Here is a 26654-nt window from a genome sequence, read left to right on the forward strand (position 1 = left end):
CTGCTGGAGCCTATCCCAGCCACTCGTGGGTGAAGGCAGGTCACCAGTCTGTCGCAGGCCACAAATCACACACTCATGCACACTCACGTTCACACCTTTGGACAATTTAGAATGACCAATGAACCTATGAAGCATGTTTTTGGATGATGGGAGGAAGTCGGACTCCCCAGAGAAAACCCACGCATGCACGGGGAGAACATGCAAACTCCACACAGAAAGGTCACCCATTGGTGTTCTGGTTCAGGTCCCCCAGCCGGGACTTGAATCGGGGGCCTTCTTGCTGTGAGGCAAGAAAGCTCCACCATTGTTTGTTTTAATTATGGGGCACATAATTAAACTGGAACAAATTCTCAGAAACTCAGAGGATTTCCCAAGTGTAGTGCTTGTCTACAAAACAGTGATAACTTAGGCTTTTGCTGCAATTATGGTACATGATTGCAGAACATAAAAAAGAATTTAAACATTTTTTATTTGCTTTCAACTGCAGGATCTGCAGAAAATTCCACCTGAAAAATGATAGTTTTCTCTCGATAAGAGCCAGGTTTGTTTTTTAAATCTGAGTTCTGTTCTACTGAGACAGTGGACTTTAACCCCGTCATGCCGGGCTTTATTTGTAAATGTATAAAAATATTCTTCAGTGTTTTTCCCGTTCAAGGTGATGCTAAATTAAGTTGAGTCCTGGATTTGATGGTACATTCCAAATTAGCAACAAATGACATGAAGGGGTTGTGGCCTGATTCAGAAGCTGCTTTGCTCTTTTTTTCAGGAGCTTCTTCATTCAGTTCTGACGGTTGATGAAGAAATCAGGTCCTTTATGCTTTGACTGCTTTGGAGGCGTGGCATAAAGTTGATTTACTAAATACAATGTTAGCAGATTATTATAATCCGGTGATTGTCAGAATAGTCGACTGATGTCCTGTTTCTTAGTTGGGGGTCTTGGTGTGTCTCAAAGGTGGGGGCAGTCATTAGTGTTCATCATCGGTGGGATCCTGGTCTCTGGGGGAAATGGGTGGAACATGGATTGAACATGAGACACAGGAAATGTCTCAGACTCACCTCTGACGAGAGAAGGTTTCTCCATTTGGACATTGATTTTTTTTAAGTTAGACATCTTAGAAATATGATGAAAAACATTTAAGTAAACTTATCTGGTGCTCCTCCAAACTTTTAATTATGTCTTAGTTTTACTTAATCCACCATTTGCTGCAGATAATACAAAACGTCAAAGCTGTTTAATGTCCCACTCGGATAATTTTTTTTTAGTCAAGTGGGTCTTAAATGAACATTTTACTGATGTCTTTGAAATCTGATCAAAGACATAAATTACTGTTTTATTGTTAATTCTAGATTTTTAGAGTATAATGAATACTAAAAAGTGGAAGAAAAACTAATGTAAATAAAAGACTTAAGGATTTCACAGCAGGTCAAACGCTTCAAGACATAAATACATGCTGTTGTCTTTTTTTGTCGGGGGTGGGGGGGCTTTGGAAATCTAAATAGGGTGTGTTTGAAGTGAATAGAGATTCAGAGGGTGTGTGCTGGGCGCTGTCTTTTCAGCGCCCTCCTGGTTGGACAGGGTGTGACTTTCAGGAGCTCTCCTTGGTGCTGATCCCTTGTGGACCTCAGGGATGCTCCCCGCAGACAGGAACACCTGAACACCTGCAGCTTGAGGACCTGCGCTGTGTGTGTGGTTGGGGGGGGCAGGGGGGCGGGGGAGGCAGTCATTCCCACACACTCAGATCAACTGACGTTCTTATTGGATCATTACTGTGACAAAGCCAGCCGGATATTTTAGTCCTGTGGGGGCTTTTCTCAGTCAGAGTTAGCAGATCAAACAGCCGTCTGCCTCTCTGCTGTGGGGGGGTTTCTCGCAGGTTGGTTTCTTTTGTCACAGTGGGCGCACCTTCAAAAAAAAAAAAAAAAAAAAAGGCGGTGGCTGACCAGACGCGCTGAGCCGACAAGAAGAAGCAGAAGCTGAGACTCCCTCCAACTGACAGACAGCATGTCCACCGCTGGAGCCTTCTTCCAGAGCGTCAGCTCCGACAGCCCCCCCAGGCCCCGGCAGAAATTCTGCGGCGTGTTCTGCCCGGTGGAGGGCTCTGCAGACGGTAAGACGCTGGACCTGGACGCGCTGTCGGCGTGCCGGGGCGGCGGGAGAGTCATCGACCGGCAGACGGATATCTCTCAGCGCAGGAAGGTGGAGATCCGGGAGAGCACGGGGAAGGAAGCCCTCCAGAACCTGGATGACAAACGGGTAATTTTTTTGTTTGACTCTTTCAATTATTTACCCCTCTCTCATTGGTTCTGAGCATCCATCATTTAAATTGATGTCAGTTGGATCCACTTTCTTGAGTTAGAGAAGCGCCTCAGTAACCCATTCAACGCAAATGCCTACATTTCCCAGAAAGCACTGGGATTTAACAGAAAGGGCCTGTCATGCAAAGCTCACAATGCTGCTTTATGGTGTTCTGCTGACCATTGTCAGCTGTTCTGAAGAAGCAAACACCTGCATGAACCCAATAGTTTCCTCAACAAAGGATGAACTTAACACCTTGACTCCTCACGGAATTTATTTCCACTTATGAAAAAAAAGTCACTTCTGTCCTTGCTTTCATATTAATGCTAAATTAAGGTAAATTTGGAGCAGAAGTGGTTTGATGTATATTTGCGTTGATAGGCATCAAGGGGCTATGGCCAAAACCAGTCAGAAGCAATTTTAGAGAAAAAAAGTTGCTTCATTTCTTCAGATTCTCTCCGATTGTTTGCCTCTTGCAGCAGGTTTCAGGGCGTGGATGGAGCTGCTGCTGCAGGACTCTGCATGCATGACTTGCAGGAAACCATATCCATTTTTCTTTTGCCCCCTTACACCCCTGTAATCATATTTTGGTGGTTGCATGGCACTAGCCGCACCCATGGTTACTTCCTTCACCAAATAGTTAAGCACTTCGAGTATTGTTAAAACCTTTGGTGTCATATTAACTATTGATCAGTCGTCTCTTTACTCTTCCATCTTGTCTTGTCAGTTTCATTGGCCCATCTGTTCTCTATGTGGAATTAAATGATAATATCTTCCTCATAAAATGCATCGATTGTATGAGATGGTTTTAGCTAGTTTGATTTGCATGGTACATCACTGATTATGTTACAGCACTGTGGGAACAACGGATGCCAAAGTAAGTTAGCTGTGTGCGAATAAAGTTTGTTCTAATGTAAAAGACAGAAAACAATTCTGTTTGTAAAGTTCTGCAAGATGAAACAAGATGAAATATTAAGATATTTCCTCAAATCTAAGTAGATATGAACCAACCAATGTCCACTGCTGTTCCAGTATCAGCTGAAGAGCTTCTTTCACAGTTGTTGCACATGAAATTCTGAACGTTTTCAGGGTCAAAAAGATTCACGGTACTTTGCAAAAATTAATTTTGAGTAAATGACAAAACTTTGTGCCAGGGTGTCATGGTGGTGTAGTGGCTGGTGCTTTTTCCCCACACAGTGAGGAGCTCCTGGTTCAAATCCCTGCTGGGTTCTTTCTGTGTGGAGTTTGCCTGTTCTCCGTGTGTGGCTTTTCTCGGGGCACTCGGGTTTCCTCCCAAAGTCCAAAAACAAGCTTTGTGAAGCTAAAAATACGGTGAGTGTGACACCAGGTCTCTGCTCCGCTCCATTCTGATGCACTTGCAGACAAACAGATCCATGTACGGCTTCATTTTCCTTGTCTGAGCTAGAATCTGGATCAAAACTGTACGGCTGGATGGCTTTGATATTGCTCACCATTTTTGTTGCACTGCCAGTGTGAGTTGGGATTAAAGGCAGTAAGCTAGCAGTAGGGCATGTAATCAGAGCCCTCAGTTATGGGTGACGGGAAGTGGAGCGTGCTTGCACAGTGCCAATGGCCCTGCCCACAAACCAGATTTCTAGTTAACTAAACTATGTCCAAGAACACATCACACGTTTTCTCATTTTGCATTAAAACGGGATAATTATAATTAAAAAAACAAATAGGGCTACAACAAGTATCCGAATGGCCAGACATGTGCAATCTCTTCCCAAAAAATGTAGTGCAAATATTTGCAGCATCCAAAAATTTTGATTAACAATCATTATAAGTATAGTGGTGTAGTAACAATGCACTTCAGATGATTTAATTAATGCTCTAAAAGTAAAAAGTATGTTGAAATTTAAGTAAATAAATTAAACAAACTGAATGTGCTACTGCCATTGGAAGTAAACAAAATTTCAGAGTAGTGTTGGGGATATTTCTCATTTTCAAAGTAAGACTATCAAGTTTTCTTTCTCATTAAAGTAGATTAAAGAAAATAGTCTGATGTTCAGTTTATCAAACAAAGACATTGTTAAAAATGAACTTGTTTAAAATATATAAAAAATAATAAAAAGATTAGAATAAAATAGAATAGAATTAAAAGATAAATATTATTACAAAAATCGTTTAATCAATTTTCTACAAAGATGAAAAAAGTCATTTTATAAAACTTTTCTATTGGAATCAGTGATGTCGGTTTAGATCAAAGGCCTGTGAATGTTTTCTAGGTTTTTCAGATTATTATTATTATGCTGTGTCTTTCGTTACTATCTTCTTGTCATCGATCTACTGGAACTATTGTCAGGTAAACTCAGGAGGATGGAAAAACTGTGGGGAACATGTTCAGGATAAATCATTTAAAGTATCAGTAACATTTATGTTTAGTTTACTGCTGAAGTTACAGCGGTGGACAAAATTGTTGGTACCCCTCAGTTAAAGAAAGAAAGTCCACAATGCTCACTGAAATTACTTGAAATGTTCAAAAGTAACAATAAATTAAAATGTATTGAAAATTAAATAATCCAAATCAGCCATTACTTTTGAGTTGTTGATTAAAAGAATTATTTAAAAAAAAAACTAATGAAATAGGGCTGGACAAAAATGATGGTACCCATAACTTAATATTTTGTTGCACAACCTTTTAATGCTATTACTGCAATTAAATGGTTTCTGTATTTGTCAATGAGTCTTCTGCAGCCGTCCACAGGTATTTTAGCCCACTCCTCGTGAGCAAACTGCTTCAGTTGTCTCAGGTTTGACGGGTGTCTTCTCCAAATGGCATGTTTCTGCTCATTCCACAGATGTTCAATGGGAGTCAGATCTGGCCTCATAGAAGGCCACTTCAGAATAGTCCAACGCTTTTCTCTGAGCCATTCTTGGGGTTTTTTGGCTGTGTGTTTTGGATCGTTGTCCTGTTGGAAGACCCATGACCTGCGACTGAGACCATGCTTTCTGACACTAGGCAACGCATTTCTATCCAGAATGCCTTTATAATCTGGAGATTTCATTTTACCTTGTACAACTTCAAGACACCCTGTGCCAGATGCAGCAAAGCAGCCCTAAACAGAACTGAGCCTCCTCCATGTTTCACAGTAGGGACAGTGTTCTTTTCATTGTATGCTTCATTTTTGCGTCTACGAACATAGAGCTGATGTGCCTTACTAAAAAGCTCCAGTTTTGTCTCCTCTGTCCAAAGGACATTTTCCCAGAAGCTCTGTGACTTGTCAACATGCATTTTTGCAAATTCCAGTCGGGCTTTTTTATGATTTCCTTTCAACAGTGGTGTCCTCCTTGGTCGTCTCCCATGAAGTCCACTCTGGCTCAAACAATGACGAATGGTGCGATCTGACACTGATGTACCTTGATCTAGGAGTTCACCTTTAATGTCTTTGGAGGTTGTTCTGGGCTCTCTGGAGACAGTTCCAACTATCCGTCTCCTCAATTTGTCATCAATTTTCCTCTTTCCGGCCACGTCCAGGGAGGTTGGCTACTGTCCCGTGAGTCTTAAACTTCTGAATAATATGTGCCACTGTCGTCACAGGAACTTCAAGCTGCTTAGAGATGGTTTTATAGCCTTTACCTTTACCATGTTTGTCTATAATTGTGTTTCTAATGTCCTGGGACAATTTTCTCCTTCACTTTATCTTGTCCATGTTCAGTGTGGTACACACCTTTTCACCAAACAGCAACGTGACTATTTGTCTCCCTTTAAATAGGCAGACTGACTGATTATGGGTTAAAAACAGATGTGATGTCAATTAATGGACATACCTGAGTTTATCATGACCCCTGGGCAATTAGTCCACAGTCTTTTATGGAGGTACCATCATTTTTGTCCAGCCCTATTTCATTACTTTTTCTTTTTTTTTTTTTTATATTTCTGTTAATCAACAACTCAAAAGTAATGGCTGATTTTGATTATTTAATTTTCAATAAATTTTAATTAATTGTTACTTTTGAGCGCTTCAAGTTATTTCGGTGAGCATTGTGGACTTTCTATCTTTAACTGAGGGGTACCAACAATTTTATCCACCACTGTAAGTGGACAAAAAACTCAAGTGTGACATTAAGTGGCAAATATCTTTTCTTTCTTTCTAAATCTTTACGTTTTAATTTTTATGTTTAGATGATTCTGATCTCCTCTGATAAAGGTATAAATGATGGTGATTAAATCCACTTCACTTTCATTTTCATTCATCCAGTAAAAAGACACACATATACACTGACCAAAAATACAAACGCAACACTTTTGTTATTGCTCCCATTTTTTATGGTATGAATTCAAAGATGTGAAAAATTTTCCACATACACAAAATAAACAGTTCTCTGAAATATTGTTCACAAATCTGTCTAAATCTGTGATAGTGAGCACTTCTTCTTCTTCTTCTTCTTGTGATTTTATTGGCGGGAGGCACTATCAATGAGCACTTCTCCTTTGCCAAGACAATCCATCCCACCTCACAGGTGTGCCATATCAAGATGCTGATTAGACAGCGTGATTATTGCACAGGTGTGCCTTAGACTGGCAACAAGAAAAGGCCACTCTGAAATCTTCAGTTTTGTTTTATTGAGGGGGTCAGGGGACTCAGACAACCAGTCAGTATCTGGTGTGACCACCATTTGCCTCATGAAGTGCGACACATCTCCTTCGCATAGAGTTGATCAGGTTGTCTATTGTGGCCTGTGGAATGATGGTCCACTTTTCTTCAATGGCTGTGCGAAGTTGCTGGATATTGGCAGGAACTGGAACACGCTGTCGTATATGCCGATCCAGAGCATCCCAAACATCCCAAAAAAATGGGAGCAATAACAAAAGTGTTGCGTTTATATTTTTGGTCAGTGTAGCAAATACTCAGACATTGTTAGAATAAATAACAAGAATCATGTTTGATTTGGGAATTGAATTGGAACACTTTCAAAATAGATCAAAAGATGATGGAATGGGTCCTTAACGGGATGTTCTTGTCAGTTCTTTCGTCACACTGATCTTCAGAGGAAATGTAAAAATTAGAATATTTTCCAATAACTGACTGAAAATCCACAAAAAAAAAACTGTGGATGCTCCATTTAAACCTGTTTAAACCATGATCAGGTGGATCTATCAGACATCTTTGTTCAACCCCCCCTCAGAACCAGTTCTAAGGACAGCTCTGGATCTTCTGGCATTGGATCAAACGTCTTCAGATAAGATGGCGTTTCTTTGCGGGGGTGTGGGGGGTGGAGGGGTGTGTGTGTGTGTGCAGGCCTCCCCCCACTAATCCATGAAAGCAATTGATGGCATTAGCGGCTCTGTCCTGTCAATAGAGCAGGGCGAGGCTCTGCGCATGCTCCGTGGAGCTCCTTTATGGGAAAGAGGCTCTGATCGGTCCCTCCCTCCTGTCTGACTCCGTCTGGGAAGGAGCGGTTCGGCGCATCGGCGGAGACCGGGAGGCGGTTTGGAAAAGATTTTTTATTTTATTTTAAACTCTCGTGACCCTCCTCAGTTGAGCCTCTTCATCGCCATCCTCTTCATCATCAGTCTGACCCGGCGGCAGGCGGAGAACCGCACATCCTGCACTGACAGCGTCCAGGGCGCAGCGCGGCACCGGAAAACATGTCTGGCTACCAGGGCAAGAAGAACATTCCCCGCATCACTGTGAGTGTTGGGCTGGGGTCGGTGCCAACGTAGCTTTGGGGAGTGGGCCTGCAGGCGCAGGACGTGACCGTGGCGGCGCAGTGGGCTTTCACGCGGCTTCCAGAAAATGCGTAAAGCTGGGCGGCTGCCTGGAACGCAGTGGTGCTCCAGGCAGCCGCCTCAGCTTTACGCATTTTCCCTAAAACCGGTTTGGAGGGGCATTTTTTTGCGTAATCCAACCCCTCCAGAGTGGACCCCACAACCCCCAAGGACTTGCAGTTGCACCAAACGTCTGGTTTTTTCCAGCATCTCTGCGACAAGTGGATCAGTTTTTGTGACACCCTTCCACGCGCTCTTTTGTCCCTGCTGTCTGCGGCAGCTGAGAGTCCACGCCGGGGGTCTTTGTTTGGAGTCTCAGCGCTCACCAGCTGCTGGAGCAAATGCCTCCTTTCACCCAGACCTTCCTTCCAGAAGAGCCATCTTTAATAAATGAGAGCTATATTTGGACACAGTGAAGTTGATTACCCTGAGTTCACAGCGAGGATGGAGCTTGAATGGAAAGTAGAGGACAGGGAGGGGGGCAGTGAGTTCCTCCCATGTTTCCTCCTCAGCTGTGTAATGAGGGGAGGATGTATGTGGGCAGGAAGGAGGCCACTGTCTTCTACGCCGCAGTGCCAGTGAGGCGGGAAAAAAGTGGCATTTCCAGAGTTGGCCGGAACAGGCGGAACCAAAGCTACATTATGTTGACCATCATTATCCAGGGGGGCCTCTGGGGAGCAGTGTGGGGGCCCAGAGGTCAGGAAAGCAAGAGGCTGAATGATGTAACGAACAAAGAGGCTGACATCGGACACCAGTGTTGGGTTATTGGATAGATCCTAGACAGAATTGGGGCCATTTTTTTGTTTTAGTCAAAAAAATTGTATTTTGGGAATCAGACAGGTCAAAAAAGTGTCTCTGCTGATGCCAGAATGCACACTAAAATGTATCTCAAAGATGCTTTTAGCAGAAGGTTGCATGTTTGCAGATGGAAGGCCACTTATCTGCAAAACGAAGGACTCACATTCCATTTGACTCAAATTTTTTCCCCCCAGGAGGTTGTTTTATTTCCGTGCGTGTGTCAGAGTTGCATTGAGTGGATCTCAACCTAATTAGAATCATTCGGAGCTGATGTCATGGACATGGTGAAGATAGGAACATCTCTGGGGGGTTTCTTCTTCTTCACTCTCAAGGACTTTAGCAGTGACAGCTGGTTGGTGGAGAGATCAGAGGATTAGGAGGTATTGCAGGCAGGCCTAAGTGGATAGACTGCTCCGTCTTCAAAAGAAAAGGGAAAAAGTAGGTCAAACACGGCGGATTTCTCCCAAACCCCCTACTTATCATTGGAGTATCTGCTGTCCTTGTTTGGAAAGAGTGGGATGGAAGTGCCTAAAGACCCGCTCTGATGAAAATTTTTCTGATGGTGGAGGACATTTATAAAGAAAAGTAAGCTTAAAATTGTATTTCGGAGTATTTCTTTGTTCAGATAGTTGTGAATCATAAGCAGATGACAAAATGCCGTTAGACAAAGCTTGTAGGTGTGACATGGAAGATACTGCAGCAAACCACAAGCTCCCTGCTCTGCTCCATTCTGATGCATCCACTTGTAGACGATTAGTTCCATGGACTTCTTTGTTTTCTTTGTCTGAGCTAGAATCTGGATCAAAATATACGACTGGATGGCTCTGATATTGCTCCCCATTGTTGTTGCACTGCTAATGTTAGGTTTGAGGTGTGAGCTAACGGGAGATAGCGTAAACAGATGAATGATGGGAAGTGGGGGCGGGGTTACATCAAAAGATGATCGGAGTGGGACTTTAAGTTTAAAACCCAAGCATGAAGGATGATAGCAACTCAGTGTTTTATTTGACTGGCTAAAATTATTTAGATTGATAGATTTCTGTGAACAACCTGAATGATGGCAGAACCAGAGACCGGACACTGAGCCGTGTGGAGTCAGGTCAGCTCTGCAGGCGGAACTAGTTCTTGCTGCTTGCATTAAATATGAATGAACTGCTGCAAGTTCACCACCTGGAACTGAAGCTCCCGCTGAGCAGCAGGAGCTCGGAGAAAAGCAGCTGATGTCGGTGTTCAGGCCAGGGTGCAAGAACGGATCAGTCATTGCTCAGTAAATGTAAAATATGCAGGAATTTCCCAAAGTTAATGAAGAGAAAAATTCACATAAGTTTACTGACTGTTTTATACCTTAAAAACAAATAAAAGATACATTTAAAATGAGTTTAGAATAAAATAAAAGACTCAAAAGAAGGCTGTGTCTCGTAATAATCAAAAGTCGGCTGTGAATCAATCAGATTAAATGAGGAAACAGTTACATAAAATTATTCTGGGAGTTTGTTCTGCTATTTGTCAGTTATTTATAGCTCCAAAAGAAGGTTACAAATATAGATGAAGGGAAAAATAAGAGAGTAATAAGAATTATAAATAGAGTTCTGCTATTAAAAGTCAGCGGTGGATTAAGGAGTCTATGGCTGACAATCCTCTGTGGGGGGGGGGTCATTAAGTGGTTTAACTGCAGGTGAGCATCAGTCCCTGGTGACAGGTCCATGTGTGTGCAGTTGTTGTGCTGCAGCACGCTGCTTACACTGTTATCTCACAGTGTAAATCAACACAGGAGGCTCTGTTCATCCCAATAACACACACACGGACACACACCCGGGTTTCACCTCTTATTTTATGCTCAGCATAAGCGAGCGTTTGTGTCTCGGCCTGCATGAACTCTGCTGCCATCAGCATCTGAGTAAAGGAGAGAGGCAGAGGTCAAGAAAGGGTCAGAACCAGAGTTGAAACTCAAAGGTTCGAGCTTATTATAAAGTAGGGCAAATACAGTGTCAGTTTTATACTTACAGTCTCACTCCGGTTGTAAAAGTGTTCCCAGTGGATTTTTTAAATTATGATTGTGGCTTTTTTAGCCAAAAAACTGTTTTCTATGACAGTTTCTGCAAAGCGGCATGAATTTATTCGAAATTTGCCACTGAGTTTTGGGCGGGACCACCGGCACAGAGCAACTCCCTTCCCATCAGCTATCTGTTTACACCCTCTCCTGCTAGCTTGCAGCCCCTAACTATAGGGTTTTAGAAGAAGGATGGATGCATTATTGTGGATTAACTTTAGAGTTAGACATTGTTGAAAAAGAACCTAGAGAGGTTTTAACTTGAGTGATGCTGTGGATCGATACGACCTGAAACCCCCTACAAAAAGCCTCTGAATGAAGCTGTAAAACTCTAAACATCTTTTCTCCCTTTTTGTGGACTAAAAGATCTTTAAAGATCCAGGAAAGTGACACATTTTTGTTGTTGTTGATGTGACATAACAAATACTGAGATGATTGCTCAGTTGGATTCTTGTTTACATGCCTCTCTTGCTATTTATGCAGTTTGGAGCAAAAAAAGAAGAAGTAAGAGAAGTTACAACTACCAGCTGTGCTATGGAAACTGGGACTGACGATGCTAATGTTTAGCCTTTAGGACGGCCTGTTGTGTGGGATTTTGAAATCGAGCGTTTGAAGCTTCAAGGCTTCAGACTCATATAGAATACCAACCAAGGTCTGTTAATATTTTGGAGTATTAAGGGTTGTAGTTCTTTAAGTGACCTCCATGGGCATTTTTGGGGGTGGGACTTTTTTTTTTTTGGATTGACAGTTAGATTAACCTAACAGAACTTAAAGCACATTCACAATCCTGATCATTCTCCCAGATAGTCATTGTGAGTATGGCAGCGCCGCTTCAGGCTTCAATTCTTGACGTCAGAGATTATCAGTTCAGTTTGTACATGTGGACATGCAGAGTACATGTGCTGGTTAAATGAAGCCACAAAAAAGTGACAGACAAAGGAAGCTCTCAATCTCACGTCTGCAGTAAAAACTCAGAAAAGACAGCCTGGTTGTTACAAAGAATAAAAGTGAAGGTTAAAGTAATTGCTACCAAAATAAGTAATTAATCTACAACAATAACTAAGATGTAAATCTTAAGTCTAAAGTGTCAAATGTAAGTGAAGTGAAGTACTCATCTCCTAAATGAAGTTTGGAAGAAACTTTGAGCTTTAAAGTGAAGATCACTGTTTCACTTTGATGGAAAACTTCCTCCATGTTTTTGTTTCATAGGTTAAACTTTGTCTGAGTTGTACTGTTCTTCTGGACTCAACTTTTGCTGCTAGTGGTGTAAAGTTCCACACTAACATCTGTTAGAACATCTACGGAGGCGGTTTTGGTAGCTCGAAGGTTTTCTCCTGATCCAGGACTCTCATAAATCCCTGTGCTGGCTGTCAGACCTGGCGTTGGTCTCCACCTAACTTCAGCGACATTCCCTGGATGTGTTTGGCTCAAACAACAACAAACCATGTTGCTGGGCTACCCAAACTGACTGAAGAACAGGGAAGCTGTTCTGCAGGAGAGCAGAGAAGGGAGCCAAGACACCTGAAGGCAGTGGACAGGAAAGGGGGTGAAAAAAGTTAGGAAGTGTCTAAATTATTTTATTCAGACTTTCATTAGTCTGGGAGACCAATATTTACCAAATTTGAAATAGTTTGAATTGGCTTGAACACCAGAGTGACTAACAGGCAGAGGCAGGCACATCTTTGGTTGTTTAGCGCTGTTGTCATGGAAACATAGTAAAAGGTCCTTTTCAGTCTCCCTTCTCTCAGTTAAGATGCAAACCAGTAGATCCTTATGGATACCCTAGGTTAGTGGTCCTTGACTCCTGGGCCACTTACCGGTACTGGTTCAGTGGGACAGCTGGTGCCGGGCTGCAGAGAACAAACACAAGGCCAACTTTTTTTCAGTTTTATTTACAATCGGATTATGTAGGAAGTCTTATTTTGGAAAACGAGTGGATTCTCTCTGCCACATCCGACTCATTCTTGACGCATATTAAAATACGTCCGTTACTAAACCCCCAAACTAACAAAGTTAAGAAAAAAAACGAACAGATTTGGAAAGTTTGTTTTCACTGAAATGATTTAGTGAGGAAAAAGAAGAGCATTCAACTTCAAAATAAAAGAAAACTGGAATTTTTTTATATATATGCGGCACACTTGGAAAAATGAGATGAGGCTGAAGCTAGTAGATAAAAATAAAAATGAAAGGACACCCAATCCATTCTCATACAGGTCGATCTGTTTACCTTTAAGTCCGTGGCCTTAAAACGGTTGGGGATTTCTGCACCAGGTTACATTCGAAGCAACCTCTCTGGAAGACACAAAAGTGGGTCCTTTTTTTTCATGAAAAATAGTTCCCATGCAGGATAGCAGTCAGTTTTGGAACAACTGAGGGATCCGACATAAAACTGAGCACTTCTGAAGGGGATTTTTTTTATTCTGGTGTTGCAATCTAGCAGAACATTTCCCAGCATGGCGAATCCATGAGGTCACACTTCTGAGTGTGGAATGAAGGCCTGGTACTTTGTTAACAGAGGATCCATTGAGTGTTTGCTAATATCCTGTTTGTGGGCTCCCGATAAAATTCCCATGCAGGTCAGGTCACTGTCCTGTTTGGCGGTAGTCCAGGACACACTGTGCTAATGAACTTTACATAGTAGCTGTGGGCACAGGATGGTGCACTGTGACAGCTGTGGAAAACAGCTGAAGTTAAGACGTCTTCGGGAGATGGCTCTAGTCGCAGACGCAATTTCCTGCTGCGCTCCAGCAGCTAATGAGATAATGGCAGTTATGAAGGGATGCATGAAGGGGGCGGCATGTTTCAAGGCAGAAAAAAGAAAGGACCGGAACAGGACCGACTCATCCTGACACTAATTACAGAGAGGTTCGAGCTGGAAGAGGTTCATCACCGCAGTGAGGGCGGAGCCACACCTTCAAGGGACAACAGGACGCAGATTTCTGCTGACTGCGCTGTCACATTCTTCCCTCTGCAATCAAAATTATTTAATGTGTCACTGTGAGCATGACAGCACATTTCTGCTGAACCAAACAAGTTTGTGTAAGAAAAATTAATAGGATGAAAAACAAAAAGAATAGCTTTGTCCTACAGGAAAACATAATCAAAAAAGTGATGCATACAGAGAATATAAAGTCATTTCAAATCACTGACAAACGGGTATGATTAACTTTATATAACCATTTTTTTCATATTGGATGCACACATTTCTGAGACCCCTATCTCAGTAGTATGATCCAAACCTTCCTTAAAACCCCGTTGTGAACAACCTTTTCCGTGTTTTCTGCCCTGTAGTTCATCATCATTCCACTAGGGGCAGTAGAAGGTGTTTTCATGCTCATTTCAAAATAGCTGCTGAAATTTCAGAAAAGTTTTGCTAATTTTTGAAACTTTTTGGTGTGGTGAGAGTAACTTATATATTTTTTATATTTTTCTTCATTTAAACAAGATATTTAGATCAAGGCCAAGGTTATCTAAACCTTTTGCAAAGAGGGCCAGATTTGGTGAGGTGAAAATTTGTGAGGGCCAGCACACATGTATGTGTTAATGCAAGTCTGACATTCTTTGAGCTATTTGATATAAAATCTGATACAAATTTTATAAGCATTTTATTGCAATAGCTTACTTTTTAACATTTTAACCTACAGGACAAATATATCTAAACATGTTTTTGTCCAAATTACTGTGAATTTGTCAATTTTTCATCTCATTCTTTATTAGTTAGCATGTCTTGTCTGGTAGTCCTTCTTGATAATAGACTTTAAAACAACCACAGTCTCTTGACACAATGGCAACACAGTTGTTTCTTGTTTGTCTGAAGTATTTTTCATTTTGCCAATTTCCACTTGTCCTGAAAGCATTGGCCTTCGCTGTTAGCTTTATTTATTTCCAGTCGACATTTTGGAAATGAGCTGGAAAGAAGGGTCACATGACAGCATCACTACAGGTTTATAATGTCTTAAAACATAGTTTAGCCTACCACAAGCAAGAAATTGTACTCTTAGTTTTTAGAAAGTGCTGTGGGAAAAATGAACATTGATTTTTATCAAGGGAGGCTGATAAAAATCTGGACGCAGGCCACATATGGTCCACGGGCTGGACTTTGGACATGCCTGGATTAGTATAATGCATTTTACTCAATGTCACATTTTAGCTAGAGCAGAAAATGTGCCAGAATTAGTGCAAAAGCTAAGTTATATCAGTTGTTTTAAGACAGTTTAAAACAAATAGAAAACAAATGGCAAACAATGTATATATTTGAGCCCTTTTTTTTGCAGATTACTAAAGCAGATAAAGTTTGATGATGTCTGACATAAACTCTACCAAACCTAAATGTTACTGTAGGTCCATAAAGGAAGCGCTGTGTACGGTGCGGGGAGGGGGGCCCCACAGCAGTTGTGCTCGGGGCCGGGGCTGCCGGGCAGCAGCTCTCACAGAGCAGCTTTTGTTTGCCGGGCACGCTGGAGTCCTTGTGAGCAGAGATGCCACTCCCTTTCTTTTGGGGAGAGGGCCCGGTCCCCTGGGAGACTGGAGCACGGGGGGTGTGGGGTGTAGGGTGCATTAGTGGAAGTGGTGGACACCCCCCCCCCCCCCCTCCTTACTCATAGAAACAAGTGTTGCAGCCACAGGCGTGATTGATTTCCTGGGCGGCCCTGCCATTGGTTCGCTCTTGTGTTTCTTACTGACAACAAATCCAGTCCATGGAAACAGGAGGGGTGGGTGCATGGTAAATTAGGGGATGGGGGGGCTGCCTTTGTTGTTCCTACAGTGAATACATTCCCAAATGTTGCAGCAGAGCAGAAGTGATCCAACAGTCACAGGTGCTGGTTTAAGAAAGGGCTGATGGAAACAAGCTGCCTCTGAAAAAATGAACCCATACAAGATCTGCTCTTCTCATTTTAGAGTCAGAATCCTCCAGCTGGATCTTTAAAGTCCCACTCTGACCTTCTTTTCATTGTAAAAGCCTTCCCAGTGGTCTTTTAATTACAATTATGCCGTTTTTACCCCAATTCCAAAAACCTGTGTCGTTTTCTAGGACATAGTTTCTACAGAGCGGCAGGAGTTTATTAGAAATTTGCTTGTGATGTGGGTAGAACTGCTTTTATAGAGCAACCCCGCCCAACTTTCTCTGTTTACATACTCTCTTGCTAGCTAACAGCCCCTCACAACCCCAAACTGACATCACCGCTAAAAATGGCGAGCAATGTTGGAGCTCCCAGCCGTACAGTTTAGATCCAGATTCCAGCTCAGACGAGGAAAACAGAGACGTTCATGGATCTACTTGTCAACAAGTGGATGCATCAGAATGGAGCGGAGCAGGGAGCTTGTGTCTTGCCATGATAGTTTGTAAGTCACATCTACAAGCTTTTCCAACGGGATTTTTGCGTTTGCTTCTGATTTACAGTGCTTTAGATAAAGAAATACTCAGAAATGCGTATTGAAGCTTAACTTTCTTCATATTTGTCCTCCAGCACTAGAAAATTGCCACACAAACAGGTGAAAACACAATTTCATCGGAGTGGGTCTTCAAATGAAATCGAACCCTTTTATTTCCATTTTTGTTCCTCTTTAACTGAGCCAATGCCAAAACATCCTTGAGAAACTGGCTCCTGTTCCAAACATTACAGTTTTCTGTGTCAGCGCCTCTTCGGAGTACTGAGTGTGTGTGGCCTGTAAAGGTATCTGAGTGTGTTTGCAGAAGAATGGATTCAGCAAAAGGCAGCGCACAGACATGTGCCTCTTATCAGCCTGAGAAAGCCAAGATGTGTAAATTTAGCTGCTTTTGGATTGTTATTGTTTTACTGTGAGTGCCAAGCCTCTATTTTATGAAATACTTCCCACAAGTGCTCCCAATCCCGCATCGGAACCTCCATAAATGTGTGTTCATGGCTGTCTGTGAAATCCCAGAAAGCAGTGAAGTGACTGAGTCTCCCAGATTCTCCACAGATGCTGCAACTGATCTTCATTCTTTTCCAGAGCGACCGTCTCCTGATTAGAGGAGCCAAGATCGTGAACGATGACCAGTCCTTCTGCGCCGACGTCTACATGGAGGACGGAGTCATTAAGTGAGTTCACTGCTGTTTCTTTGAGCTGCTGCCAACTCAAAGCAAAAAATAAACTCTACTTATCTCAACAAAGAAGCATCTGGTTTCTCTCACTTTTATTGTTGCAACTCAAACCATAGTAGAAATACAGATATCCAGATGCTTGATCTGATATGAAATACATTTCTTGGCATTAAATACACTAAATAAACTTCCCCTGCGTTAGAATTTGTTCTAGTCACTTTTTGCATCACCTAAAAATGAAGTATTTTTCTGTGGAACCAATTTTAGCGTCCTTCAAACAAAAACATCTCTTTGTTTCATTTAACCTTAATATACCCAGCAAATGTCCCATTGAGATTAAGAATCTCCTTTTCAAAGGAGTCCTGGCTAGGAGGAAACAATAAATTACATTTACAATAAAAATGTAAACGTTTAAAACATAAAATAAATAAATATGAGAGCTTATGTAAAACAGGTACAGTTAAAAGTGACTTTCTCCCCCAATCTCAGCCTGGATTAAAAAAGAATCTGAGGAATGAGTTCTTTTAATTGCCTTGAATAGCTTTTTTGTAGAGTGTTGCATGTGGAGGGGGCAGAAAAGACAAAAGCCTTTTTCCCCAGGTCTGTACGGGCAAATGGAACAGCAAGCAACAGCTGGTCATTGGAACGCAGTCCGTATGATTCCACAGTCCTCAGCTTGATCAAGCTGCATATGTAGGAAGGTAAATGTCCATGAAGAGATTAGTAAATAAAAATGCACCAGTGTGTGAACCTCCTGGTGGACAGAGAAGACCATCCCACTCGAGAGTGAAGGCAGTGTTTGTCTCACTCAATGCACTGATGTTCTGTGATTGTCGGATCTCCCTGATCTGTGAGAGAAGAAGACAGATTCAGATCCAGGAAGTGGTTTTCAGATATTTTCTAATTTGGGATTATCTGTCTCCTTTTAACTCATAAAAACCTCGCTCATATCAGTTGAATTTAGGTGGTGGTTGAAAACATTTCTCTCAAAGCTGTCACACAATATAATCCAGGGAATGGTCGACTTTTTGACTCGTGGGTTCTAATTTGTGTCTAATTTGACAGAAGGGCTGGACGAGGAGCCGATGCATGGACCGTTGGTTATCCATCTCATATAAAAAAAAGAAACAACTTAGAATCATGCTTTAATTTTGATTGAAAATGAAAATGTATATTTTAAAACAGAACATGTTGGAGTATTTATTTCAAAACTGTGACTCATTTTAGAGCCAAATGCAAACTTAGAGAAATGCTGCGTTCATGTGGTGTTGGAATGATCGGAAAAATGACTGTTTGACGTCAGACAAACAACAAATCTTCCAAAACCACGTAAATGCAGACTATTCTTCTGCACCACAACGAAGGTCAACGTATTTGTAGTGTGCCATCTATGGGGAGACACCAGACATACAGGGAAATATAAGTTATTCCAGTTTGGTGGGCCATGTAAAATATCTTGGGATCCCTGGGCCTTAGTTTGCCCACCCCTGCTTAGACCATTAATTGTATAGGAGAACTGGACTGAGTGAGGGTGACTTATTCCATTGAAAACTACTTAGTTTTGGCTCCAACCAAATAAAATCAATTCTGTCATCCTTTTTTTGCGATACGGATGCTACCATGCTGGAACAACACAACCTCAGTTAGCAGTCATTGGTCCGAGTCGGTCTGATTCATCGTTTCTATGGCAACCACTCTCACCAATCAGGTGTGTGCTTGTTGGACCACTTGAAAGTGGGCTCAGGAAAATCTGTCAAACGTTTAGATTGGTCAGTTTACAACTTAAATAGCTAGTACTACATAAAAAAGAAATCATGAAAATAAAAAATTGGATTATCAAGACAATGTTAAAAAAAAAGGTAGCAGATCGAGAATGTTATCCTGGAAAATGGAAAGAGTAATAGCTGTTTATTTCTCAATAGAAATCTATAGGATGTGGCTTCTTGGAACCAGCGGGTACTTCCTGTTTGGAACACAGGTGCAGGTGGTGGGGGGGTGTCACACATTGAGAAGGATTCTGGGATATGATGTTGTTTGGAGTGAGCCATCGTCCACATCCTAGCCCTTGGCTCTCCCTCGTCTTACATCAGAAAGAGACTTGGAACAAAGCTTCCAAACTCCACAGAGGGGGAGGCTAAGGGCCATAATGTTTGGAATTAGGTTAGATTAGTCACAAAGAAGCAACTTTTAGCTTGCCGGCATGTGTTTTGACTTTAGACACTGAAATGTGTAAAAAGAATTCAAAAAATTGTAATTAGCCATAATTTTATTTGGATTCACTCTGAATGAGGACTGCACCAACTGCTGATGTGTGTGTCTAGATTGTCAGGGTTTCATTTTGTCACTAAGTAATCCCATCAAAAGTGTCATTTTCATTTTAAAGACTCATGGAAAGTGAGTTCTGAAAGTGAGATACAGATTTCTGTAAAGGAGTCAGCAGCTCGTAAAGGAAAATTATTGGATAAACAAATGAGAATAGAATCTCAGCATGAAACTACACGTTTATAAATTCAATATTTGTTAAAACTTCACCAGACGTTTGTGCAACTTTCTGATACTCTGGTTGTTCATGATAATGCTTTTAAATCCCCAGGATGAGTCAAAATACCGTGTTGCTGTTGATTGGGTGGTTTTGATTCTAATTTTGCGGGCAAAAATTGCTTTGGGGTAGATGGACATAATTTGGGTGGGTAGAGGGTTGGGTTTGGCAGTTTTTAGTTCCCTATTGAGATACATTTCAACCAGGGACGTTCAGACAGGGAAGGCAGTAACTCACCTGTCATGATCCTCACCTGCCATTTTGAGATAATAATAATAATGGATTGGATTTATCTGGGCTTTTCAAGACACCCAAAGTGCTTACATTGTGTCCATTATTCATTCACTCCTCATTCATACTTGGTGATGATAAGCTACGGTTGTAGCCACAGGTGCCCTGGGGCAGACTGACAGAGGCGTGGCTGCCAGTTCGCGCCTACGGCCCCTCTGACCATCACAGGGATCATTCATGCACAGATGTAGGCCTACTAAGTCTACTATTAGTCTACTATTAGTAGTCTACTAATGTACCAATGATACATCTTTGTCCACTGATCAAGAGTGTCTGCTGCTCCAGGAAGAAGTGTAATCTCTCCTTTTGCAAATCCTGATCTTCTCAGACAAATTGGGGAGAACCTGATTGTTCCCGGTGGCGTGAAAACCATTGACGCTCATGGTCGCATGCTGATGCCCGGCGGCATAGATGTGCACACACGCTTCCAGATGCCCGACCGGGGCATGACTGCCGCTGACGACTTCTACCAAGGAACCAAGGCGGCTCTGGCTGGTGGCACCACTATGATCCGTAAGGCTGAATCTGGTTTCAGAATTAAAGCTTTTGCCTGACCCTTCATAGGAACTACGGCAGGAAACACGTCTTAATTTACGTTAATAATATTCCGTTTTTATTTTGTGATGTAGTCTTTGGAAATGTACTATAAATATGGCTATGTTAAAGACAGTAGCAGTAAAAGCAGTTATTTACAGTGAAGCTTGAACTAGAGGCCACACCGCCCCCTTCCCTCCCTCTGTGTTGTGCTGGCTCAGCAGTTCCACTTTCTTCTGTGTGGCTGAAAAACAAACCCTCCCTGCTCATCATCGTCACTTCAGGCTGAAGATTAGCGCTGCAGAGCAAACTGGGGGCGGACAATACCTCGACAACAGATAAAATATACAGCAGTTAATCCTGATGTTAAAATGCCTTTAAAACTACTCTGACTTCTCACCTTTGTTCCATTTGCTTAGAGATCATAAATGTGAAGGTCCAATTTCCAAAGCATCGATGAGAAATCACATATAAATGCGCCACTACTTTATCATGCAACTAATAAAAACCTTTTTTTCAAAGAAAGCGGAAGAATACGATGAAAACGAATACGTTTGATTTAGACTTTAACACTTTCCCTTTTAAAAAAGCAAAAACGTATTATACTTCTTTTTACATTTATTTTGATTAAATAAAGTGAAAAGTATTTGTCATAAACAGAAGTACAATGAATAATGATCCAAATCCTAAACTCATAGAAACAATTTTTTATAGAATTACAAGAAATAAACAGTGAAAATAATCAATTAAATCAATTGTGAAGTTTTTAGAAAAAAGCACAGATCAGTGAATTTGATTGACTTTCTTATTTCTAATTATCATATCACCCCTTATAGTTGCTTTGAATTTTTTAATGGGTTAACAATTTTAAATTTCAAAGTAAAATATAAAATATACAAAAATAAATAAATAGATAGATAAAGGCTGCACGGTGGGGCAGTGGTTATGAAGGTCCCCAGTTCAAGACCCGGCTGGGGGACCTTAACCAGAACATCAATGGGGGGCCTTTCTGTGTGGAGGTTGCATGTTCTCCCTGGGCATGCGTGGGTTTTCTCCGGCTTCCTCCCACCGTCCAAAAACATGCTTCAGAGGTTCATTGGTTAATCGAAATTGTCCCTGGGTGTGAATGTGAGTGTGTGATTGTGACACTCTACCCTGCGACAGAATGGCCACCTGTCCAGGATGCCCCCTGCCTTCGCCTACAAGTGGCTGGGATAGGCTCCAGCAGCCCTGTGACCCCGAAAGGGAAGTAGACTTTAAAAACGGAAGTAGTTGAATGAATGAACAAAAAAATAAAATATATAATCAAAATAAAATAACATGCTGTAAAAAACTGCTAAACAATGGTCTTTTTGTAATCACTGGTATACGTAATCAAGAATTTTGAAGCTTAATGTTGTAATTTAACTTTTAAACATGAAGAGAAGTTTATTAGATTTTCTTAAGTTGCTTTTCTTTTGCTCTGCATGAATTGAAAACCGCAAGAAATAAGTAAAAGTAGGATACTCTGGAAGCTAGAAAAGAGATGTTATATTTAAGATTTTTGTATTCTTATATTTGCAAAATAAATGGACAAGCTGACAGCAGAATCTAGAGACTCTGTGAGTCTGATGGTGTCTCTGGGTCTGTTTTCTCAGTCGACCATGTGCTACCTGAGCCTGGAGTCAGCCTCCTGTCTGCCTTCGAGCAGTGGCGGGAATGGGCTGACAGTAAGGCGTGCTGCGACTACTCGCTGCACATCGACATCACCGAGTGGCACAAGGGCATCCAGGAGGAAATGGAGACGCTTGTGAAGGATCATGGTACAAACAGACGAATACATTGAATATTTATCAGAATTATATTTTTGCAATTCTTGTAAAAAGTCTGGTCTGTGATTGGTCAATTTCATTAGGACCGAATGGCAAAAAAAAAAAAAAAAAAATTCAAACAAATATAAGTTTAACAAGGATATCTGAGGAGTAATTGACAGAATAATGTATACTTTGGCACTTGTATACTTGTATCACAACATGAAAACACAAAAAAGTGAAATGTATACTTTATATGCTTTGACAAAAACCACAGAAGCAAGAAGGGAATTGGTTTCAGCATCTTTAAGTTTGCATTTTTCAAAATAAAAATTGTAGGATAAGTTTATTTAAATATAATATGTGATTTTTAAACATAACTTTATGTAAAAAACATTTGTTGTTGTAAGAAGTTATCCAACAGCTGATTAAAAACTTTCCCATCCTGTTCTTTAGGAGTCAACTCGTTCCTCGTCTACCTGGCTTATAAGGACATTTTCCAGCTCACTGATGCTCAGGTACAACTATACCTCTTGGAATAGAATAGAATAGAATTTTATTGATCCCACAAAGGGGAAATGAACTTGTTACCATAGCTCCATTAAGAACAGCAGATAAATAATAGAGAATGCTACAAATACACTTAAAAAAACAACAACAATTATTTTGTTCCACTTTTCTTTTGTCTTAATTTCTTTTCTGCAGTTTAAAACATCACAGACACAAGTTAACAAATGAAGCCTTAATTTGTCTGATAATGGGATAAACTTTGGGAGGATTATGGTTTATTTTCTGTTAGTGGTGTTTTTGCTGCAGCAAATGCTGAGGGGCCTCACATCCTAATTCAAAAAAAAGTTCTGACATTAAAAAACATTTTTTTTTTATCATTAAAAAATTGTGAATGTTTCCCGAAATAAAACAAGAAAAGTGTCTTTTTGCCCTTCTGCAAACATATCCCCTTGCTCTGGTTTGTATTTGATAAAACTGTCAGCGGTGAATGAGTTTTCTGCGTGTCTCACAGCATGTGTTATTGTTTGTCCCTTGCATCAACACTGTGACTCATGATCAGAATAAATGAATCCCACATTGAAACGTTTTTCAAACAGATCAGCTTTGGTCTTCGCACCTGCGTGAGGAATGCCGGCAGGACGATCATTGTTGATCATTCTTCTCTTCTGTCACCCTAATGGCTCTTTTCTGGTTGCATGTTCAGCAGCCTGGAAATCCCTCAAATCTGGCAGTAATGTCTCTGCATATACAGTACAGGCGGGCTGTACATGCACGATCTAAGGGTGTATTCAGACAAACATTTGGTTTGCTGAAAGTGAAGCGGAGTTCTTTCCTCCGATAATCCAGAACACATTTTCAGTCAAGCAGACCCCGGTCTGGGACCAGGAACCGCTCTCGGACTCATGTTTTAAATAGAATCCGTGCTCGGAGTGGAACAACTGAACCAAAACAACCACCTTTTCCTTACAATTATCACAATTGTTAATTGTGAATCAAACAGTGGATTAACGGTCTGTAAGTCTTATTTTTCTGTCTCCCCCACCCCAGAGTGAGAGTTTGCACTGTAGGCAGAGATGTGAAGTTAAATCACAACAATAGTTTGTTTCTATTATTCCTGCTTTTTGTCACAGACGACTTTTGGGAACTTGAAATAACCATTATCAGGTTTAGCTTAGGTGTATGTTGGCCCTAAAATGATTTTTGAACTTTATGAAAGTTTCAGGGAACTTTTTTAAATGAATTTGCAAAAATTAAAAGTTCAATTAAAAATGTTAATAATTTATCATTTTTGTCGTCAATAAAAAACGTACCAGGAAGGAATAGTTGAAAATGATAGCCATGTTCTGGGTTACAGGTGTATGAGGTGTTTAGCGTCATCCGCGATCTGGGAGCCATCGCTCAGGTTCACGCTGAGAACGGAGACATCGTTGCTGAGGTACGGTCGTGTCACTCCAAAATTGAGATCGGTATTAAGATGAAACTGAAGTGATTTTATGACCACAAACTCTGTCTTCACAGCCCTAACAAAGCTGCTCATGAGGAACATGTGAGCACCGGCACAACCACTCAATTTTCCTACATTATTGTCTGTGCTGTTTGTGCATTTGTCTGTTTAGGAGCAACGCCGCATCTTGGAGCAAGGAATCACCGGGCCTGAAGGGCACGTCTTGAGTCACCCCGAGGAGGTGAGACGCAGTCAGCACCTCTAGATTCTAGGGGGTCAAACAGGATCAGTTTAACGTGGATTAAAAAAACCTGATTGTAAATTTAAGGGGAAAAAAACAGCAAAAGAAAAAGTGAGGAAAAAACAGTTAAAACTTGAAGGAAAATTAAAAATAAAAAAGGTAAACATGAAAGAAATATGAAAATTAAAAAGTATTTTTGTAAACTTGATACTTGAATTAAAAAGACAAACGTAAAATTGTTATCGAATGAAAAATTATGTTTATTTATAATTGCTGCTTTTTTGTATTTTTAACTTTTGTTTTTTGTTTCTCTCTGTCTTTGCTTTCAGTTCTCAATATACAGTTTTAATTGAGATTGTCTGTTTTCAAAGTTACATGGGGGCGGGGGTTTGAGCCCATTGGCTAACAGGACATGATTGTCATCAGCGTCTGTTGTTGGTGTCGTGAAATGTCGCACAGTAATGCTCGTTTAAGTTTGATGACAAACAAACAATACTTACCTTTCACAGCTTTAGGTTTATACGTTTGCACTCAAGTTTCAATTACATGTGTATATATATATATATATATATTTTTGTTATTTTATTTATTTATTTAAATTATTTTTGTTATTTTATTTTTTACTTTATTTAAATGTTTATTTCCAATTTAAATGTTCACTTTTCAGAGTTTCCATTTTTCCTTCAAGTTTACAAGTTTTAAACTGTTTTCAACTTTCTTTTTTTTTTTTTTAATTTCCAGTCTGGGTCTCTGTAGGCGGATCCTGATTTGGCCCCATAAGACTTGTGCAAAGCAGTGGACACTTCTCTGCCTATGCAAAACAATTTCCTCTTAGGATTCCCTTTTAGAAGATAAACACTGAATGTGTTCAACTGTACAAGAAAAGTCTGTTCAAATCTAATTACTGATTTCCAAATGGGAGAAAAAATGTTTACGTTGCCCTACTACTATAATATTTGGTCAGATTATTCAAATACAGACTATAAATAAAGGTTTTTGCTTCTTTTATCAAAGCAAACCAGAAGAAAGCTTAGAAAAGACATACAACCAGACAGGTCAAAGTCATAAGTCCATGTCCAACTTTACCACAAAAATACCTTTTGTTGCATCAGATCAAAAAAATTTATCATATAACAAATATACCAAAGCAGGTGAAATTAGGGTTTAGAATCAGAACCAAACATATTCTGTTTTTGTTGTCAGGTGGAGGCGGAAGCTGTAAACCGTTCTGTGACTGTGGCCAATCAGACGAACTGCCCCCTCTACGTCACCAAGGTGATGAGCAAGAGTGCCGCTGATGTCATTGCTCAGGCAAGGAAGAAGGGTAAGAAACCAGAACTATTTACTCTTTTTGTTTTTATGGAATCCTGAACATTTCAAACAGTCAATCAATTTCTAAAATATTTCAATGGAAACGAAAAGTCTGAAGGTTAAGAAGCAGAAGTTTGGCTGAAACTCCCTTCATTTCCTGTCATGTTTGATGATCAGGCACTGTGGTCTATGGAGAACCAATAACTGCCAGCCTGGGAACGGACGGTTCCCACTATTGGAGTAAGAACTGGGCCAAGGCAGCAGCCTACGTCACCTCCCCGCCCCTGAGCCCCGACCCCACCACCCCAGACTATCTGAATTCTCTTCTTTCATGGTAGGACTGCCTCACTTGAAGCAGTTTTTTTTTTTTTGGGTGTGACCACAACACAAAGATGATCATAAAGTTCTGTCTCTGCAGCGGTGATCTGCAGGTGACGGGAAGCGCGCACTGTCCTTTTAACACGGCTCAGCGCGCCGTTGGGAAAGATGACTTCACCTTGATTCCTGAAGGCGTCAATGGCACAGAGGAGAGAATGTCCATTATCTGGGACAAGTGTGTGGTACGTACATTTTCCTACTTAATTGAAATTTGACTTTGAAAATGTATGCCAACTTTGAGTTTATAAGTTCAGGTGCCCATTGTTAACAGGAAAGCCTGGCTTGCAGTCTTAAAGACCCGCTCCGATGATATTTGTGTTTTTGAAAGGAAATCCAGATTAAAATGGCATTTTTGAGTATTTCTTTATTCAAATCATTGTAAAGCAGGAGCAGAGGGGAGCCGGTTTAGCTCGTGCTGGTTTGCGGCGCCTTCCGTCCGTGAAACCAGGGTTCGACTCCGGCTGTTCCCTGTTCCCTTCTCTACCTCTGTGCCGGTCCCAAGCCCGGTTTGAGAAGGTTGCATCAGGAAGGGCATCCGGCGTAAAACATTGCCAAGTTTACCATGCGACTTGTTCGCTGTGGCGACCCCTGATGGGAGAAGCCGAAAGAGGAAGAAGATTGTAAAGCAGGAGCAGACAAAAAAATGCACTTGGAAAGAGATTGTACTTCTGAC

At 41.1% G+C, this 26654-nt stretch overlaps 1 protein-coding gene across 2 annotated transcripts in view; it reads left to right on the forward strand.

The window, feature by feature from the left end:
• The first annotated feature begins 1758 nt into the window (after positions 1–1758).
• Positions 1759–26654, forward strand: part of dpysl2b (dihydropyrimidinase like 2b) — a 34389-nt gene continuing 9493 nt past the window's right edge. The window contains exons 1-10 of one of the 2 annotated variants that reach the window (XM_020707829.3): positions 1759–2254; positions 16852–16940; positions 20102–20286; positions 21945–22109; positions 22554–22615; positions 23962–24042; positions 24224–24292; positions 25496–25616; positions 25781–25937; positions 26022–26163. In XM_020707829.3, coding sequence (XP_020563488.2) covers positions 2003–2254; positions 16852–16940; positions 20102–20286; positions 21945–22109; positions 22554–22615; positions 23962–24042; positions 24224–24292; positions 25496–25616; positions 25781–25937; positions 26022–26163 — 1323 coding nt within the window. In that variant the 5' untranslated portion in view covers positions 1759–2002. Of the gene's footprint in view, positions 2255–7608; positions 7953–16851; positions 16941–20101; positions 20287–21944; positions 22110–22553; positions 22616–23961; positions 24043–24223; positions 24293–25495; positions 25617–25780; positions 25938–26021; positions 26164–26654 lie in introns of those variants that run through there. The other variant, XM_023960566.2, reaches the window with a different exon arrangement.

The sequence above is a fragment of the Oryzias latipes genome, chromosome 12 (assembly GCF_053564925.1).
Source record: "Oryzias latipes strain Hd-rR chromosome 12, Olatipes_Hd-rR_3.1".
NCBI classification, from domain to species: domain Eukaryota; kingdom Metazoa; phylum Chordata; class Actinopteri; order Beloniformes; family Adrianichthyidae; genus Oryzias; species Oryzias latipes.